General features: G+C 40.8%; 1 protein-coding gene across 1 annotated transcript in view; it reads right to left on the bottom strand.

The window, feature by feature from the left end:
- CPSF4L (cleavage and polyadenylation specific factor 4 like) overlaps nt 1–20,361 on the bottom strand; it is a 114,757-nt gene that overhangs the window by 67,684 nt on the left and 26,712 nt on the right. The window contains exon 3 of the mRNA XM_069202023.1: nt 3,768–3,920. Within this exon, the coding sequence (XP_069058124.1) occupies nt 3,768–3,920 (153 nt within the window). The remainder of the gene's footprint in view (nt 1–3,767; nt 3,921–20,361) is intronic.

Raw genomic sequence — 20,361 nt, 5'->3', positions numbered from 1 at the left:
AATAATATGCCACGTTCACCTAAATGGTTGCCAGGATAAAAGAAAAAAAAACATAATAAAACAGTCATGCCCTAATCAATAGAAGATCGATCAATCATAGTATTTGTAAAGCGCAGCACTTTCACCCCTAAGGGCATTTGGGTGCTGAGTGTGCCATGTCTCTGTCGAAAAGCCACACCTTGAGTCTCCTTCTGAAGTCCACCAGGGAGGGAGGGAGTTGTTGGGAGGTGGAGGGGCAGGCTGTTCCAGGACTTAGCTGCTGTGTATGAGAAGGATCGGCTTCCGCTGCAGCTGTGGTGGATGCTGGGTGTGTGTGAGGTTTAGCAAGGCGGAGTGTAGTTGTTTTGCTGGGATGTAGAAGCTCAGTCGATGGATGATGTACGATGGCCCTAGGTTATGGGGAGCATTGTATGCGAGGAAGTTAACTTTTTGAACTGGCATCTCTTCTGGACAGGGAACCAGTGGAGGTTCTTGAGATGTGGGATGATGCTTGAATGCCTGGGGAGGTGGAGGATGAACCTGGCTATGGTTTTCTGTAGAGTCTGGATTCTTTCAAGTAGCCAGGAGGACAATCTGGCGTAGAGAGCATTGCCATAGTTGAGGTGGCTGGTAACCAAGGCATGCGTGACTGTCTTTTTGGTGACAGTAGGGATGCATTTAAAGATTCTGCAGAGCATATGGAGGATGTAGAAGCAGGAAGAGGCAACTGAGTTTACTTGTTGATTCATGGATAGTTGGCAGTCGAGGATGATGCCAAAGTTTCATGTGTGGTCTGATGTAGAGGGTGATGTTCTGAGTTCTGCTGGTAACCAGTTGTGGTCCCATACTGAGGTGTTTTTCCCAAGATCAGGACTTCCATTTTGAAGGTGTTTAGTTTGAGGCAGCTACTTTTCATCCATGTTGGTCATGGTGTTGTAGAACTTGCCTTTGGCGTTGTGGGGGTCTTGGGTGAGTGAGAGGATTAGTGGAGTGTCGTCGGCGTAGGAGATTATATTCAGTCCATAGGATCAGATGATGTCTGCGAGGGGGTTCATGTAGATGCTGAACAGGGTTGGGCTGAGGCAGGATCCTTGGGGTATGCCACAGGTGCTGTTCTTGGGTGTAGTAGTGAAGGGAGGGAGGCGGATGCTCTGTGTGCAGCCTGAGAGGAAAGAAGTGACTCACTTAAGGGCATTTTGTTGAATACCTATGTTGTGGAGTCTGTTGAGGAGAGTGTGGTAGGAGACTTATTGAATGCTGCAGAGAGGTCTAGAAGGATCAGAGCCAGAGCTGCTGACTCTCCTCATTGAGGAGGGTCCTGAGGTTATCCATTGCATCATTCAGGGCAGTCTCCATGCTGTGGTTGGCCTGGAATCCTGATTGTGATGTGTTGAGAAGGTATTTTGTTTGAGGTAATTGGTTGATGGTTTTCTCAAGCACTTTGGCTGGGAAGGGGACCAGAGGGATTTGTCTGTAGTTTTTGAGATCACGGGGGATGGCTGAGTGTTTCTTTAGGAGGGATCTGACTCTGCATCTTCCATTCATTTAGTAAGGTTGCCGAGGAGATAGAGGTGTTGAGGACACGTGTTAATTCTGTGCTAACCGTGTTGGCTCCAAGTTTGAAAAGTCAGTGGGGGGAGGGGGCCTGGAGGGGTCGGAGGGAGCCCCGGACTGGAGGGATGACATGATTGCTGTGGTGGTCTGTCTGGTAATCGGGGAGCAGGAGGTTATCGTGTGGCTGGTGTTCGCTGCTTGAGAGATGTTGTCTAGGCTGGAGGTGGAAGGTTGGGGGTTGAAATTGTTGTATCTAGTGGTGATCTTGCTGTGGAAGTAGACTTAGAGGGTGTTGCACAGTTCCTCCGTGACTATCGGGTTAGAGAATTCCTTGATATTTCTGAAGAAGTCTTTCATCTGGTTGGATACGGGCAGTTATTGCTGCTCTTTTGGCTGCCTTGATGTGGTAGTTGTTGAGGGCTGCCTTGTAGGTGACTCTGTTGGAAGGGTCCATTGTTTCTTGAGTTGGTGGCTGTTACGTTTGGAGTTTCTGAGCTCCGGAGTGTACCATCTTGCTGGCTTGCAGGTGTTGGTGGTTTTAGCTGGTTTCAGCTGGGTGACTGTCGGCGGATTTGGTGAGATTTTGGATGTCCTGGTTGAGGTGGAGGTCTGCAGTGGGCTCTGGTTTTGTGGTGCCTAGGGTCTGTGCCCATAGGGTCTCGTTTACCTTCCCCCAGCTTCGGCGGGGGTACTGAGGTGCTTGGAGGTGGTGTACTGGGGAACTGCAGATGGTAAAATGGACAATGATGTGGTCAATCCAGGTGAGTTCAGTCATGTGGGTGAAATGTATTCTGTCACTAGAAGTGAAGATAGCGTCCAGAGTGTGTCTGGCTTTGTGCATGGGTTTGGTGACCAGTTGGATGAGGCTGATTTTGCTGAGGTTCTCAATGAGGGAAGTGGAGTTGGTGGTGTTAAGGTAGAAATTGAGATTGCCGAGAAGGATTAAGTGGAGGGAGTCGAGGGGGAGGATGAGGTTGGCGATGGTGTTGCAGAAGGCTGGGCGTGGTCCCGGGGGTCTGTATGCAAGGGCAACTGACAACATGGTGTTGGCATCAGTCTGGAGTCGGAAGTAGGGGTGCGCTAAATTAAAAAGAATTCTCTAAATTCAAACAACAGAAAAGAGAAAAAAAGGAAGTGAATGATGAAGGTTTAGAATCATAGCTCAGAAATGAAGCCACAATAAACATGGTAAAAAGAAACATGAAGCAGTATGGAAGCTCTACCATTTACAAACTGATAAAAAACTATTTAATTCTTATGATACCAATCAAATAAAGCATATCTTTAATGAATATATTCAAAAGTAGGAATCCAAAGATTGATGTCCAAACAAGGTATGTTCAATTTCAGAACAAATGTATTTGTGAACATTATAGTAACCGGCCGATAACATAAGTGGGTAAAATGCACCCTTTATCTAAACCTTTCAGTTCTTGTAGCCTCTAATTTTCAATAGACTAGGTGCTTACTGTCAGACTAGATTAAATATTTCAGTGCCAGTTGAGAAGAAAGAATTTGTTGCCTTTTAAGTTTGTTAAATGTTGAAAAATGAAAGAAAATCATCAACATACATTGTGTAGTGCGATTGAGTGGGAACGACAGTTAAGTAAAATGCATATCAACATTAATGGGCCTAAAGATGGTACACACCTGCCATGTGGTAACCAAGGCTGCTATTCAGTGGTAGCCAACCATCTAATCTGTATAGATCAGTCGAGCAGGGTGGACTGATCTAAAGATGTATTCTTTGAACCGGCTGAGGCCATTATGATTAAAACAGATACATTCCACGCACTTGCTTCAGTGCCATACAGGCATGACAAAGCTGGCAGAATAATGATATGCTGATAATGAGACCAGCTTCTTCTGGTCTAATTTCGGCCTTTTTAGAGCCACATGTATATCTCCCCAAGAAGTCTTAGATAAGGGAGTTTCCAGGTTGATCAGACCATCCCATAGGAGTGGATCCTCTAGCCCCGTTATCTGAGGAGCAGGAAAAGATGAAGTATCTTGTAGATCGCCTCAGCTAATGACAGATGACTTAGGTGCATGGGAATATAGACCCTTTTACTTCTTGAGAGGGTGGAGTTAAATTTTGAGTTATATTCAAATTCCACCTGATACTACTGCTCAGAGGAAAACTTCAAATCCTGTCAAGACAGGCAGTAAAGCTTATGTAACATAGCCCCCAAATTCTAGAACTCCGACATACCTGACGAATATAGTACGCTTACCGAACTTGCAGTAGAAATAGCACTCTGGCATTTTGGCCATATTGTACTCGTGCAAAAATTCACATTGGTCGCCCTTCTTGCACAGTCCACGTAACCAGTGTTTGCAAACCACAGTCTTTTCACCTATCAGATGCCGGAATGGACACATTGGGCCTGAAAATTGAGATCATAGATTAACAGACAAACAGGTGGAACATCAGATTCACAAAACCTAGACACTGACTGGGCAATTAAGCAAAATCCAACATAGCAAACCAACACATTACACACTAAAACCATACCAATAACATCTATGTAAATCAATCGGTAAACAGTAAGGTCAGGACACAAATCAAGAGGTTGTAGTGACTCTCCACTACTTTTAGATATTAATCCCCATTCCTCTGAGCTAAAGGTAGAGGGGGGAAGGGGAGACAGTGTTAACGCTGAATTTTACTAATGAATATTCATGTATTCTGAGTGTTGAATTTGCGTAGAAAATGAGTTAACGTAGAAAAATAATGCACACATTTGAAGTTGCGCCTACTTGAGTGGCCGCCAATGTTCACAAAGTGTACTTATTAATGTAAAAGGTTGAGCTCATGTTTTGATTAATGTAGTATTATGTCATATTAAGGGTTATGTGTTAAGTAATAGCTTTATTAATCGTAGGCCTTAATTTAGCGAGGTCTTGTCCCTAGTTGCACGGCCTCATGGAGTTGAGGCGGATCAAAGACAATGTGATCTGACTCCTATTGAACCAGCTGCAGGTCTGCCAGGAGAAAATCCTACAGAGCAAGAAGAAGTTTTCAAGTTCAACACTTAAAAGAGCATTGACCAAGGGTCCACTGACAAGAGATAAGTGGCCGGAGTCACAAGAAAAGAGAAAGGAAGCAATTGTTGTGACAACAATCAAATAAGAAGTAGATACGTCAGGAAGAAAAGACCTGAGTGAAGGAGAACTGAGTGGAGATCGAAAATTGAAAAGAAAGAGAATAGCAAGTCGAAGGTACGCTGGTTCTGAATGGGGGTATGCAACAGCAAGTGAATGACAAATATATTTTTTTTCTTTTTGTTTTGATAGAGAGATTCTAGGTCAATATTTTGGCACTTGAAGGAAGCTAATAGAACTGAACTGTTGAGACAAATCTGAGAAAAAGTACCAAAAAGAAAAAGAGACTGTTGAAAGTAACTGTAAAATACTTTTGAAAAACGATTTGACCACCTGCTAAACCGATTTTGACAAGGAATCCTGGAAGTGATACTGAAAGCTGTAAATAACTGCTGAAAGAAGATTGTTTTTGATTTTTGCTGCATAGTTACTACATTTTTCACTTCTACTTTCTGATTCTTTACCAATCACGAGTAACGTTAGCCAGCAGGGTTGGAAGAACAAGTGTTGTAAATACATGAGTATTGGCTTGGCAATTGGTGTGTGTGACATTGTGCTTGATATTGATTGTGGGAGTGACTGTTCTTGACAAGAGTAAAGCCAATCATACTTCAGCTTTAGAGAGAACTACAGCATTAACAGAGATAGAGAAGCTTAGGTTAGGTGAGCAGTATCTGCACATAGGCAATGCACAAGGGGAACTTCCTTCTAATGTCTTCTATCGCTTATTGAGTGAGTATGTTGAGACGATGGATGCAAGGAATTGTTACGAATGTATGCAGATTCCTTCATCAGTCGAAGAAGGAGTTAATTATCATAGTTGGCCCCTCACTTATAGCATAAGTTGTAGTCTCTTACTAACAAGATTCTATGACCAGGAGTACATCCATTACTTCTATTCTAACCATGATGTTGTGTTTTCGTTTGTCCCCATAATTAGATATCTGAGTAGAGCAGCTAAGGACAATGACATAGTATTAGTGAGAGGTTTCTTTGAGCCTACATTAACTTTTGGCATGGCATACACTCAAAAGAATAACCTGACATTCTTGCTTACACCATTAGAAAAGGGCTTCTTAGATCAGACAGATGACAGGAGAAAGGCATTAAAGGAGAAGTTAGAAAAGGGTTTAGAGAGAAGGACTTTTAGAAATGATTACGCTTTTAGTGAAATAAAAACACAAGGGAAATTAGCTTTAGATGTGCAGCATGTAGGAAAGCTTTGTGTATATAGGCCTAAATCTAACACTGACACTTTATTTGTGGGAATAAGTGAATGCAAATGTGTTTTTGTTCGAGTAAATGGACATTTATGTTGAACGCACAGGATCCAGTGATTCCTGGTATGTATTACATCATTGGACCTAATGCTTATTAGCGTTTTCAAAGAGGATGGTATGGCACATGCTACTTGGGGATAGTTTTCCCAAAGATATTCCAACTTGATGATTTGAAAAGGTTACCGAAAATGACTGAGTTACATCACATTAAACAAAAGAGATAGTCTCCTTCTTGTATAGTGGGAGATATATTTGGAGCAACAATTCCTTCAGTAGGAGTTGTTCTGAATTCTATAAAGATTCGAACGTTGTCTACTATTGTGGTTAACATGTTGACAATTTTTTCAGGAGCCATGATCCTAACGGATGCAGAAATGGATGCGGTAAGATCTATGAATCTTCTGAATCGCATTGCATTAGACATTCTTTTAGCAAAAGATTGCAGAGTTTGCAAAATGCTTAATTTGAGGCATTGCAGCTCGTATATTCCTCATAACAACAAAGAAAATAGAAGCTTACTTACTAATCTGACTAATGAAAGTGCTGATTTGAAAGAACCAGGTGTTTCGGAGAAAGTTGGCATGGTATTTGTTTCAGTGGGAAATTGGTTCAGCAACATTGGGAAAGGTATAATATTGAAAATAATACAAGGGATATTGAATATTGTGATGAGCATAATTGGAGCATGGGGAATATGTAAATTATGTAGGATGATTAAATTAAAGAAAATAAGAATGATCAGAGGAGGGAAGAAACGAAAAGGCAAAATTTGTTTAGGGAAAATTCGAAAAGTGAACGAAGATTAAAGGGGATAGAGCGGACAGAATTTTAGCTGAAGCAGAAGAATTGTGTGGGGAGATTTAAGTGTGATGACACATTTAGTCATCAGAGGAGGGATTTTTAACTCTGAATTTTACTAATGAATATTCATGTATTCTGAGTGTTGAATTTGCATAGAAAATGAATTAACGTAGAAAAGAAAATGCACGCATTTGAAGTTGCGCCTACTTGAGTGGTAGCCAGTGTTCAAGAAGTGTACTTATTGATAGTTTATTAAATAAATGTTAAAGGTTGAGCTCATGTTTTGATTAATGTAGTAGTAGGTCATATTAAGGGTTATGCATTATGTATTAGCTTTATTACTCGTAGGCCTTAATTTAGCAAGGTCTTGGGCCTAGTTGCACGGCCTCATGTCAAGCTGCATTTCTTAGGTGACTTATAAAATGGCTGCTTAGAGAATTACATTGTGATTTTCCACTATCTTGACCAAGTGCTTGTAGCTGAAATTCTTTCTCGTGAGGACTGCTTGCTAGGAATATGTTGTACTAGCTAGGGATACATTGTACAATGTAGTATGTGTAAGAATGACCTTCCCAGGAGAAGGCAATGGATGCACTGACTGGAGTATAAGCTGCAACAATATTGATACCTAACAAGCCAAACGATAGGAGCAGGAGAAAAGGAGCCAATCATCGACATGTGAACTGTGTAGTAGTAAATTAGTAGTTTGGGGGTTCTACTTTCATTGGACTAAACGCAAACATGCAATTCTTTGACCAATGACGACGTGGAAAGTAGTTTTAGGAAATCTAACTTAGCCAGACTGCACCGAGAGGAGGACACAATTTTTCCACTTCGCCATTAGCTTTATTTTCTTGAAGTGCTCAGAAAGCCCACTTTTCCGATTATTCTTTTCCAAACTGCATGAGTAGACTTTGCTTTTCCTGAACTTTAATGCTGAATTCCGATGCCAGGCTGACCGAACTGATGTTCAATTGCTGAAGACTGTCACAGCTTGCTGAACCATACTGAGGCAAGGTATAAGATGATGTTACTGATTGTTATGCCTATTTGCTTTTCTTCCTAGGTACCAATCTCTTCTTTTGATAGCGCCATAGTTAGATGCTTTCCAAATTTGTGTTGGATAAATTGTTTTGCATGAAGTCCAACCATGCTATTCTAATCTGAAGTTAGTTAGGGGAAATCATGGATGATGATTGCTGCATGTAGTAACAGTTGATGTCTTTTCTTTGCAGAATCTAAATGTATATTGTTTCGTTTGTGCAGTTATTTGTGCTATTAATGTGTACAGAAACCTTAGAATGAGTAGTGGCTCCAACTTTGATTAGATTGTGATTCTTCAGGTGATTTGGGCAGCCAGTATTGTTTCTGTATGTTTATAATTTGATTTTGAGACTAAGTTATGTGACATTAGCATTGTTAATATAGGAGAATAAACTTTCTAACTTTTACATAAAGGTGTGGTTATTCTTGGCCTAGAGATCATGGTGTGTGGAAGTTACGGACTCTTATTGATGTCTTTGATTGTTAATGATTTTTATTGGTATGGCGTCACACGGTGGGAACTACTCGAAGTGCAGTCAAAAGGTCCATCAACCTACAACGCGTCCCCTTATACGTTTATTTAATAAGGTCTGACACGCTAACACAGGTAGATGTTCTCTTTAGTCCCAACCGATTACACAGTAATCGTTAGCAGTGCCTCCAATGGCCTTGTTGTGGTGTCTCTATTTAATGATCAGCGGCAGGAAACACGCACATTAACATCAAACCATTCTCTTTTTAATATAAAGGGAAAAGCACCCGGTGCACATTCTGCTTACTTGGGGGGGGGGGGAGAAAAAAAAAAAATAAGCTCTATTTGTCTTTTCCCTGTGGAAAGCAGTCCCGATTTTAGTAATGGAAAAGGTAATCTAAAATGCTCTTTTCACAGGTACTAAGCAAAGAACATAATAGCCACATGAGAGCTCAAAATACAATGGGAACTGTTCATAGTTATCAAGTCGTAGCAGCCACTTCTCTATGTAGAACAAAATGTCTGATAAGGACCGCCCATTCCCCATTTGCTAAATACTCACTGAAAACCCCTGGCCTCGAACTCTGTCCTGTAGTACTCAGAACATTTGCTCCGCTGTGCCCGCCCTCCCACTTCCGGTTTAATTCAATGTTATTCCCCACATGCCTCGTGGCCGTTCAGCGCTTTATTCTAGCTACTCCATGGATAATAATTTTATAGGGTGGCCAACCATCATGTTTTGGGAGTCTGTCCAGTTATTAAGGACATCCCCTCCCACATCTGAAAACTCATCGTGCACTCACATAAAGCCTCTTCTGCCGTGCACTATTGCAAATTATTTCATTCCAGCATTGTTGAACTATTGTCAACGTGCCTTTTCAGAGAGAAAATATGTTGACTGGGTGATTTGTTATTATCACACAACACCAAGCCAGCACGATTTATAAACACATTTTCAGCAACAATTGATCTTTTAAATGTGTTGCAGAAGGTAACTTCTGTTGGTATTGAGTAATGTATAAGGTGAATTATCATTTACATTTAAGAGAGAGTCGTGCTGTATGCAACAGGTGCGGTGCGGCCGTGAGCTCCCTTCCTTCTCAAGTGAAACGCAAACACTAGTCAAACAAAGCCAACCGATTGCTGCACACGTGGCAACCGACAAAGTTCACGTAAGTTTCATATACGTAAAATGTGACCTTTCTGTCCTTTATGGAAGAAGATGTTATGATGTGCTGGTACGGGCCGATAGGGATTCAGTAAATGGGAGTACCAGGAAAAGGATGGGACTGAAGGATGTAGGAGGAGGAACAGGCCAATGAGGGAGAAAGATGAGCTTTGTAGAGAGGGGGCGTGGAAAAGATAGTGAAAGGATATGTAGAATGTAAAACAATGAGGGAGGGAGGTGGGCACGAGATGAGGGAGATATGCACGGGAATTAATGGGAACCATTACGAAAGGGACTAGATGAGGGAGGGAAAAGAAATAGGCGATGGACGAGAAGAGAGAGACAAGATAAGGTAAAGATAACAAAGGAGTCTGAACGCGTGACGGAGTGAAAACGGGAGTCTAAGGGAGGGGAGGGAGACCGAATGAGTAAAAAGCAGATTTAAAAAGATAGGCTGCAGAAATGGGTGGGGGGGACGGAAGAGAAAGAGATTGAGATGGAATAAGTGTGGAAAAAAACCAGACAATACACAACAGACTCTAAAACTATGGTAAAATATTACTCCCCCAATGTGACTCAACGTGCACCTTTTGACGAATACGTTACACGAAATTCCTTGAGGGAATAACCTCATTTGTCGAACAACTAATCAAATTCATTGCTATTAGACTGACCAACAACTCTCACAGCAGGTTCCTTGGAGATTTCAACTTACACTGGGTGATACATCTGACTCAGCACTATTCCAACTATCATATATCCCGAAGGACAAAAGAGCTTTCCAATAGTTTAGCTAGCAAAGGGAGTTTGGAGATAAGGCAGATGGTCTTGAAGTTGGAGGGGTCGCATCAGATTTCTTCAGAAGAGGCGTAATCTGGCCAGCTTTGAGGCAGTCAGGTACTACACCTTCACTGAGGGAGGAGTTGATTATTTGGGTGAGGAAAGGGATTAGAGATGCGGCTATGTTTTTATGGTTTTTGCCTGGATGATATCCACAAAATGAAGTTAGGGTTTGATGGCTGATACTGTGATTTCTAGTGCAAGTACGACTAGCATGTCAAAGGTGTTCCACCAGCTTAACAACTATATCAAGAAATAGAACCTTCTTGATGACCACCAGTCAGGCTTCAGACCTTGCTACTCTACAGAGACTGCTATGCTAAAAATAACTGATGATGCACTCTGCTTCTGCCTTCTAGTCAGTGCTTTAAATGGAAAAATAGAAGTGCAGGTACTCTGTAACAGAGTACCTGCTTGTTTCTGAGAAGTGCCGGTACTCTCCAATTAAAAGTATTACGTTTTTCTTGAGATATGCCGGTACTCTCCCTCTCAAAATAAAAAAGTGCCGGTACTCAGTACCGGAGAGTACCGGCCCATTTAAAGCACTGCTTCTAGTTCTATTTGACTTAGCCTCAGCATTTTATCTCTATGCACACGACACCCATCTCTACCTAAGAGTCTCGACCTAAACTGATCTTACGTACATGTCAAAAATTCACAGATCTCCAATCATGAATGCCGCTCCACCACCTTAAACTCAACAACAAGAAGACAGAATTCCTCACGTTCTCTCCACCTCGTTGCAACCGACCAACTATGCTCTAGATAATCTCCTTACATCTTCAACCCTCTACGTACAGACAAGATAAAATCTTCAAGTTTTAAATTTGACACCAGTCTAAATTTACATGCTCATATCAATTTTATAACTAAAAGCACCCAATTCCAGCTCAGTCTCCTCAATGGGATCAAACCATTAATTCCCGCGGATGACTTCAGAACAGTAGTTGAAGCGATGGCCCTCTCTAAACTGGACTACAACAGCTCTGTAATTACGGGCATTTGTAGAATTCACCTTGCCCCCTTCAAGGCAGTCCTCAGCTCTGCTGCTAGCCTTGCCTCTTGCACAAGACATTCGGACCACATCACCACTTTATCACATATTGTTAGTTGGCAATCCATTGTAACTTTGTAAACACACTGTTCCGTTAAACTCTGTGAAATGCTTTCATAACCCTCAGGGCCTGGTTTGCGTTATATTAAACTCCAAATACATAAATAAATACAACACTTCTACTGCCCACACACACACACATCTCCATGGTCACTATCCAGCAAATACTGCAAAGTTGACCACCCAATTCAGAGATGGTGTTGCCTCCTACATTCCCATAATGGTACTCTGAGTTCTAAAGTGCCTTTCGACTCATACTGGCTAGGTTTTGTGCATTGTAAACTTGGGATTCCCTTATTGTCTCGCTTTTAATGTAAGATGTGGGGCATTCATATAGCCCATCTCACTGTGAATTGGAAATAGTCTTCCTTGTCAGTCAAAATCATCTTCAGCCTTCTCAACGTTTTAAATGCCTTTAATGGATTTTCATATGATGATTCTGCCAGCAGACCTGCATCCTCATAAAAATGAGGTTATTCTTCATTGATGTCAATAGGATCACCGACCCATAACATTTGAATTTACAGTCTCTGGAGACTCACAGAATGAGAAATATGGCTTAGCATTTATCTGGAATCCTTTATTTAATGGATCCATTGTGATTCTGCAAGCATATCTGCTTCACTAACTTCTGACTGACCCCAGACGGTCCTTGCTACTGGAGGGTTAGACAATACAGAATCTAATTACCCTACCACAATTGTCACTTGAAACATAGATCTGGCTAACGTGTCAGACTCAGTCCAACTGACCCCTGCATGGTGCCGTCTGTATACGGAGAACCTCACGGGAGTCCGCTGAATGTGGTTATAGAAGCCTATTGTTCCTCTATTTATGTGTGGTCATGTGACCTGCAGGTGTTTGGATGAGAAAGGTGCAAAGAGGACCCTTTCATCGTCCGCTAAAGGAAGTGTTCAATGGATGTCTATTTACTGAAACCACTTGAACAATTTTTAAACGGGGGCATTGTAAATTAAGACAAGGTTGATCACATTATGCCATCTAAACTGTTACCTCATCTGCAACAAACAATTTTATATCCTAGTGATAACAAGCAATAAAAGCCGATTGTCTATGGTCTTTGTCCTCTCTATCGCTACTTCCTGAGATAGAAAAGCACTATTTACCATTGCTAGGTTTCAACATTCGTTCTTTAAATTGATATTTAGCAATTATTTTATTTGTCGCGTTTCATTTAAACCCGACCTATTCAGCTTTCACTGCAGAACTTTGACCCCTTTCTTTCTTGGCTTTCCTTACACATGCAGCCTCCCTGCTCTATTCTTAGGCTGTTTCCGCTTTCACCAGCGACATCCTCTAGCTCCTACCCCAATTTTTATTTTTGTACATGCATCCTTCACTTGCAGTCTCTTCTAGGGGGTCTATGTCTCATGTGGACTGCCCACAACAGACAGTCTCAAGGGATCGTTTTCTCATTTGACCGGGGGCAAGGCTCCCTGTAATTAAGGAAATCCATTGCCTTTACATCCGTGCTATATTACAGGTGCAGAAAACCAGGCAAAGCGGCAGTCAGTGCACCCCCAAAACAGCGCTAATAGAAAAAGGGAGGGAGGGAAGAGGGTCCGAGTGACCCCCTGGGCATCCCAGTGCAGATAGGAGCAGGGACTAATTGCACCACCTGCTGGGGTATCTCTGGCCCTCTTTGAAGGTCAGACATGTTTTAGTGCACAGTGAACAGTGACCCGGGACCTCGAAAAGTCAGTCTTTCATCAATGCACCGATCCCAATGCACTCCTTGTGATCTGGCAAACTGCCCCAGCCTGTGCCTGGTGAGCTGGTCTAAGTGTGTGCCATGGCACAGAGTGGGGCAGAGTGCCGTATCCATAATGAGGCCACTACGGTTAGTGATTGAAGCATGCAGAGGTTTAAAATTTTAATAAAAGTTGTGATTTTTCAGAGGGTGAATGCAAAATACCAGCAAAATCGATGTGGGCAAAGTTATTAATCTTCACCTGGCAAGTCCCAAAGACTTTGAAAAGTTTCACTGGTGAAGATGAGCAATTTTTTTTTACAACTTTTTTTTCCCCCCATATATGCATTTTCATTTACACCCTGTGCAAGTCTATGATTTTATGTGAATTAATCTCTCCTGGATATACAATTCCTCAAATATCCTTCAGTGTCTCACATCAGTAACAAGAGATCTTGATTTGATACAATATATTTGCCACTCCCTCTTGGGGGTCAAATAACTAGCACACAACCTGTAGCGGCCAAAACTGGAAGGGGAGAAAGCGGTCCACCTTCCTCGTGCACACTTACGTCCATGTCTCTTGGCTCATCCACGCCACATCCTCTGCAAATTGTGTTGTCCTCCCGCAGAGGTATGTTCTGTTGGCTTTCTGATGGCTCTTAAATAGCGGTCTGCGCACTGCTCAGCATTCGTGAAGCCAATAATTGTCTTTTATTTAATATGTAGGCAATCCGGTATCGATCCGAGTGAGCGCAAGCAACATTAATTAAATTTAAGACGCATCCCTGATCTGCATGTACTTCTGGTCAGTGGTGCTTGTTTATTTCCCGTTGTTAAGCATTTATAGAAATACTTTTTCTAAAAATTTAATTTTGGTATCTTTCAGAATGTATCCTTGTGAATAAAAATCACCTCTTGGGTGGAAGAGGTTTGAGGCAGAAAGGTCAGTAACTTATACCTCACAGTAAAACTCGAACTAGAATATATTTGGTAACTGCATATTTACAAATATGTCTTGGAGTTTTTATTTGAAACGTGATGAAAAGGCTTTTGAGCGAAAACTAAGGTGACCCTTACTAACTATTTGAACTTTCTCACTCATTTTGAGGTGAGTGTCTCATGAAAACATTGTGGACTAGTTGTTTTCCAACGCATACACGAGTGATAGATTATTTTTTAATACTATAGGGTGTCTTCTTAGAGTATATTTCTCTTTTTGTCCTGATGAAGACTCCTATTGATGTTTTCGGTTACACGTTCGAGTTTTAGACCGAAACCTCAATGGTTATATTAATTTTTACCACTGAAACTGGCTGTTAGTGGAAGCCTATTTTTGTGAACAGACAGCCATAACTTTTTCGAAAATTGTCCAATGACTGTTTATAGTAAAATGCTCAAACCAACTATACATGACTGCTCGCAATAGCAAAAGCATCTTCCTTTGCATGAACACTGGACATTCACCCCTCATAGAGCACCTATTTTTGTTTCTAAATGATCAATGTTGTTTCTTACGATGCATGAATTTTGCTAAAATAATATGTCTATTTATTCAATTTGAGGCCTAGGTTTATAAGTGATAAATAATGGGATTTTTTTTTTTTTTTTTTTTTTACAGAGAGGTAGGATCTACACGTTATGACTTCTTGGGTGAATGCTTTATGTTTAAAGTGAAACCAACAGTACCATTACATTGTACACTGTACTTGACCCAGGTTATGAGGAATAAAGGGTAACCCCATAATTTGATGTGCATGAGGTTTAAAATTAGGCTGTGATTTTCAGAGAGTCGAAGCGAAATATAAGTGAACAAAGGTATTAACCTTCATCCGCCAAGTACCATAAACCTCAATAGTTTCACTGGTGAAGCTGAGCACATTTTTACAACTTTGCCCACCTTTGCTTTTGCAAATGTCGCCCACCAAGGGGTGGACATCGTGCAGCTGGGAAAGAGCTGCGACTGCATGTCACCTATGGCTCAAGATTCGGCAGACGACAGGGCTAGCGTGAGCGCAGGGCAGCTAGAGCTCACTGGGAGTGCACCCTACAGTTGTGCCTGGCATGGTCTGTGGGAAGCGAGGGAAGGACAGTCAGTGCAGAAGTGGATGAAAGAAGTGGAAGGTGGGGCAGAGGACATGCTGAGACAAGGAACCCTCACAGAGGACTCTTGCCAAATGGTGGCAACCCACCCATTGTCCTGTGCTGCCCCTTTTTTCAAGCTTCTCCTTAGCCACACTTTGCTAACTCACATAATAAAACCTTATAAGGTCTGAATTGCTCAACGTCTCGACTCTTCCACGTTTAACAAATATCAGTGCAATACTATCGAAATTGTGCATGGACAAATGTCTTCCCGGGACTCCATAACTACAGGCTTGTTTGACGTTTATAATAAACATTTAGAATGCTAGTGAGCACCGTCATAAAAGAGATAGGAGCATTGGATACATATTAATTCCAGAAGAATTGCCAGACGGCCAGATTGTTATACCAGGTGATAGGGTAATGCTGCATTTCCACAGAGTGTTCGCTGGTTAGGTTTAGAGTCATGGTTTGGTTATTTCTAGCATGGGGTTTCATTGCCAGCATGTTAATTTTGTGGTGGACCGAAAAATCCTGTATATTTCCATGGTGCACAGCAGGAATTCTACATTCATGGGAAACATCTACATATAAATAGTTGCGCTGAACAGGCTTTGTGGTATGGGTTAGGGGTGGGAGTGTTGTCTTATGTAGATTGTTAGATACTCTGAATAATCTGAACCATTTGATTCCTATCACATCACATGATACAAATTACAATAAAACAGAAAATAATTAATTAGTTTGAATAAGAAATATGTTCTGAAAATATTAAGTATTAGCAGTAAAGTAAAAAATAAAAAAGAAAGGATAATTTCCAAATACAGTCAGAATAAAAGGAAGTAACAGTGCACGTATTAGGAAGGAGCAATGGCGGATGGAGCGAGCAAAAATATTTTGCAGGAGATAACCTATGAGATACCCTTCAGTCAGAAGTGAAATGCAAAAAAGCAGTGAGGCTAGTGCATAAGAAGTTAGGTAGCCAGAGAAAGAGACAGAGAGTAGGCGGAAAAGAGGTAAAAGGGATAAGGTGTAGCCCAATTGCATTAATATAAAAAATAAAATTGAAAAATTTAAGTTCAAACCAAATGATTCAAACCAATTAACGATTATATTTTTGGCCACATTAGGAAAAATCATCCACTACAAAACAGGATAGGAAAGTAAAATATCATTTGATAATGTAAATGTACACCAATAGGGGTTCCCACTGTGTAATTATAGTTAGGTCAGAGTTTCTATAGGAAGAGCATTTATTTTTTTTGCTAACAAGTTTATCACCGTTTGACTAACCTACACCAAAAACGTTACAAAAAAAAAAAAAAAAAAAAAAACATTAATCCGCCTCAGTTACTTCATGGAGAGTTTCACACCAATCAATCGAGTGGAGGCCAAGAACGTTGATTTCTTATGGTAATGCCCACAGGGAACTTTGCTCTCCAATACAGAAAAATGGCTGAACAGAATTACACCAAATTTGGCATAATGTTAGAACTTTACTCAGAATGCTTGCTTTTTGAGATGTGGTGTAAATCCTTTCAGGTGTTTTTTAAGAAATTAGCATTCAAAAAGGGGCACAAGATGGGTATGCAGGGACTAATGGTCTGAAAACGATGGTTATATCTGGATGGTTGGTAGAAAGTACAAGACATAAGGCCTTCTGATTGGCTGAGGGGGCTTTTTCTCCCTTTGGCCATTTTGCTACTATGGTACATGTGTCGCTACCGTTATACCAAGCAATCTAATTGGCTGGTCGCAGCACTGAACAGGCAGCCACCCACTATAGGACTCCGGGACTCTGTCCTACTGTCTTGAAAAAAATTTGTGAAAAGGAAACATGAGGGTAGGGTAAGGACACTATGATACCCCCCACCTCCCACCCCAGGCACTTGTTAGGAGATGAGGGAGTAAAGGGCCTGCCTCCCCAAGGTTAAAAGTATTTAAAAAAAAAAATAAATAAATAAATAATATATATATATATATATATATATATATATATATATATAAAATTTAGTCCATAGGTCCTGTCATACTCTTATGCATTCTAGAGTGGCCCTCCTGTGAACTATTACTGTACTTATGGGGCGAGCCATTGTTCAAGCTTAGTCCCTCCAGCCAGGCCCTGCACCAGCCCCACGTATGAAGCCAACCCTCCTAGGCTATGGGCAGTGAGAGATTCGCTGCACACAGCATGGAGTTGGCTGCCCGTCGTGCACATGGGCACAAGGCCTGGTCAGAGGCAAACTCCTATGGCCAACCCCCACTGTGTACTGCCATGAGGAGCTGTCTGACCACAATGGGTTGGGCGCATGGCCTGGCTGGAGGCCAGCTCTTCCGGCCAACCACTGTCTGCGCAGAGCCTGGGGGTTGGGCAACCTTTGGAGGGTTGGGCACAGGGCTTGGTCAGAGGACAGGTTCTGTGGGCAACTTCCCGCTGTGCACTGCCAAAAGCGATACGCAACAGGGGCATTGGCTGCAGGTTTCCCAAGGAGGTTGGGCGTAAGTACAATTTTGAATATGATTAAATTAATTTAAAACCAAAAAAAAAAAAAGGTTAAAGTAATGTTATAGTTAGGTGTTGAAAAGAGATTAAATCTAATATTTAAAAACAAAAAAAAAAAAAAACCACTGAAATTCACTAGTTACAAGTTTACTGAGCTGCCTACAACTTATGCCCCCGCCATGCACTACTTATGACCTCACATATTACACCACTCATATTAAGTGATATCATCTACTACATGATCCAATGATTGGGACAGTGTCCTATAGGGTTTGTGGTCTTTATGTAATGAAACACGCTACTCCTGCGGCCAATTTACTGTCACTATCCATGTAATAAGGGACAAAACGTGTGACAACATGCTAGATACACAGCATATCTGTCAAGTCATCTACATTTAGTGGATGTAACCCTCATTTTACTGGTATTCACCCACTTGAACAAAACGCCTCCACAGTGTTTTGTGTGGCCACCCCTTTTTTAACCTTTGAAAACCTTCTAAAAGATAATTTGTGGACTATTCATTTTAACTTGATCACCCTCTTAAAGACTTCATATGACTTGCACTTTTAAGTAAAAAGGTTGACCAGTATGCATTTACCACTGAAGAGACATCTTTCTCCAGGTTTAATGGACAGACCTGCTTAGTTTACTAAATACATTACACAGGTTTCTAAAATGACCTCAATATCATACAACCCTAGCTCCATGCTTAAAACCCCAGTTCGAGTTAAACTACCTGTAAGTGGTGCAGGAGCGGAAATTTTATTGATGATTTTATTAATTAATAATGTACTGATCATTGATGAACTAATGTGTGAGAAATGGGTGACTTTTGTCAATGGCCACCAACATTTATTTTGTTTTTACTTTGGCTAACTTTAGTTACATTTGCAGTTGTTTTCCATTGCTCAATGCTTACTTAAAAGAGTGTGATTAATAGCTTATAGACAGAAACACCTAGTGGGTTTTTGTGTTATACCTTTCAGGGTCAGATGTGTTAGGTTATAGCTTGAGTTTGACTGTCCTATTGTTTAGAATTGTCACTAACGTGTGGTTTCTTCCTCGAGGAAGAAAGTAGATGTTACATTGTAAGATGTTTCTTCCTGAGAGTGAAATCTTGACGAGATGGAACAATGGATCCACAGACGAGATGGAAGAGAAAAAGAAATTGTTATAAATCAAGTCTAGCTAATGACTGCGTAAATGTAGTGTGGACAAATGAAAATGCAGAGTATTATGAATGTGCAATCTATAGTTATCTAACTTTAGTTTTATTGGCTGAAACATATAACACCCCATGTCTTGACCAATCATAAGTTTTGTGAAAAAAATAATATATTATTCTGTCACCTATTCTTGGTGTGGGAGTGCTTATATTCTGAGAGAGAGAGAGGGAGGAAGGAAAGAGAGAGGGGAGAGAGAGACAGAGAGAGGGGAGAGAGAGACAGAGAGAGACGGATTAGTGAAGTGGCTTTAGCTGTCGATGCAGACTAGATTTATGAGATTTTCCAGTGATATGTTCGTCATGAAGGCTTGAGGGATCGTCCTACTGATGGTGTCCCCTTGCTGAAGCAATCTGCATGATGTTGTTCTATGGGTAATATATAAATTGTGTATTGCTATACGTGTCGTTTGCTTTACAGGTACCAGCTGCAACTCATAAATTAAATTGCTGCATAACGATAATATTTTTGTCATAACCAGAGTTAGTATGTTTTTTTTTTTTAATTTGTGTTCCTACATTTTTTACATGAAGCCCAACATGTTAATGCTAATCAGTGGTTAGTGAGAGAATTTATCATCTTTATATGCTCATGATTTATATTTGTTCTTTTGCTCAAATGTATTTTATTTCACTGTTGCAAATATTAGTGTTATTAAGCTCCGTTATAATACTTGAGTTAATTTGTTTATTTGCTTTGATTAAACTTAGATATATAAGGCATTCTAATCAGCCGTTTATGATTCTATATGCTTGTCATTTATGTTTGAGAATTATTTTTGTGACTTTAGCATTGTTAATATAGGGACTAAATTTATAATCTTTTTTTTTAATAAACTGGTGTGGTTATTGCACAGTGATTAGATCATCGATTTCTTGTTTATTGATGTTTATTATGACATACATCCTTGACATCCCCTCAAAACAATGTTGTGTTGATCCATTGGCCTAAGGCACGAAATCCACTACTTGGTTTACGGTAATAGCTAGGATTTCTCAACGCTGGAGGGTTGGCTAACTCCAACATTCTACATTATTGAAAAATCTTCAATGCTTCAAAATCTTGAGCAAAGTTCTGGAAATAAACATCCACACTTTAAAGCATCCTTGCTGCATACAATTTGTCTATTGCACTGAATTAGAAACTATTTACCATGAGCACATGGCCAGACATCCACTAGTGCATAATCTATTAATTTATTTGCAAAAGGTTTGGGTTTAAGCCACAACCTACTTTGATAAATAGCTTGGTAACCCATATCAGGTGCACTTGGCCTTTAACTTGTTTAACATGGAGTACTACTTGCTTCCCAAACAGAGATTTGTAAATGGTGCACCATATAACTTTCAACATGCACAACCACTTTTGCCTCTATGGGGTTTACTATTTCCATGTTACATGCCCACATGTGTTCACATACAGTCCTGGTCTCTTGATATACCTCTGTAAAAAAACATTGTTGTCCAGAGAGTTTCATTT

Source organism: Pleurodeles waltl, chromosome 7, assembly GCF_031143425.1.
Source record: "Pleurodeles waltl isolate 20211129_DDA chromosome 7, aPleWal1.hap1.20221129, whole genome shotgun sequence".
In the NCBI taxonomy this organism is placed as follows: domain Eukaryota; kingdom Metazoa; phylum Chordata; class Amphibia; order Caudata; family Salamandridae; genus Pleurodeles; species Pleurodeles waltl.
Note: the sequence above shows the minus strand (reverse complement) of the source record. Positions and strands in the feature narration are given on the sequence as shown.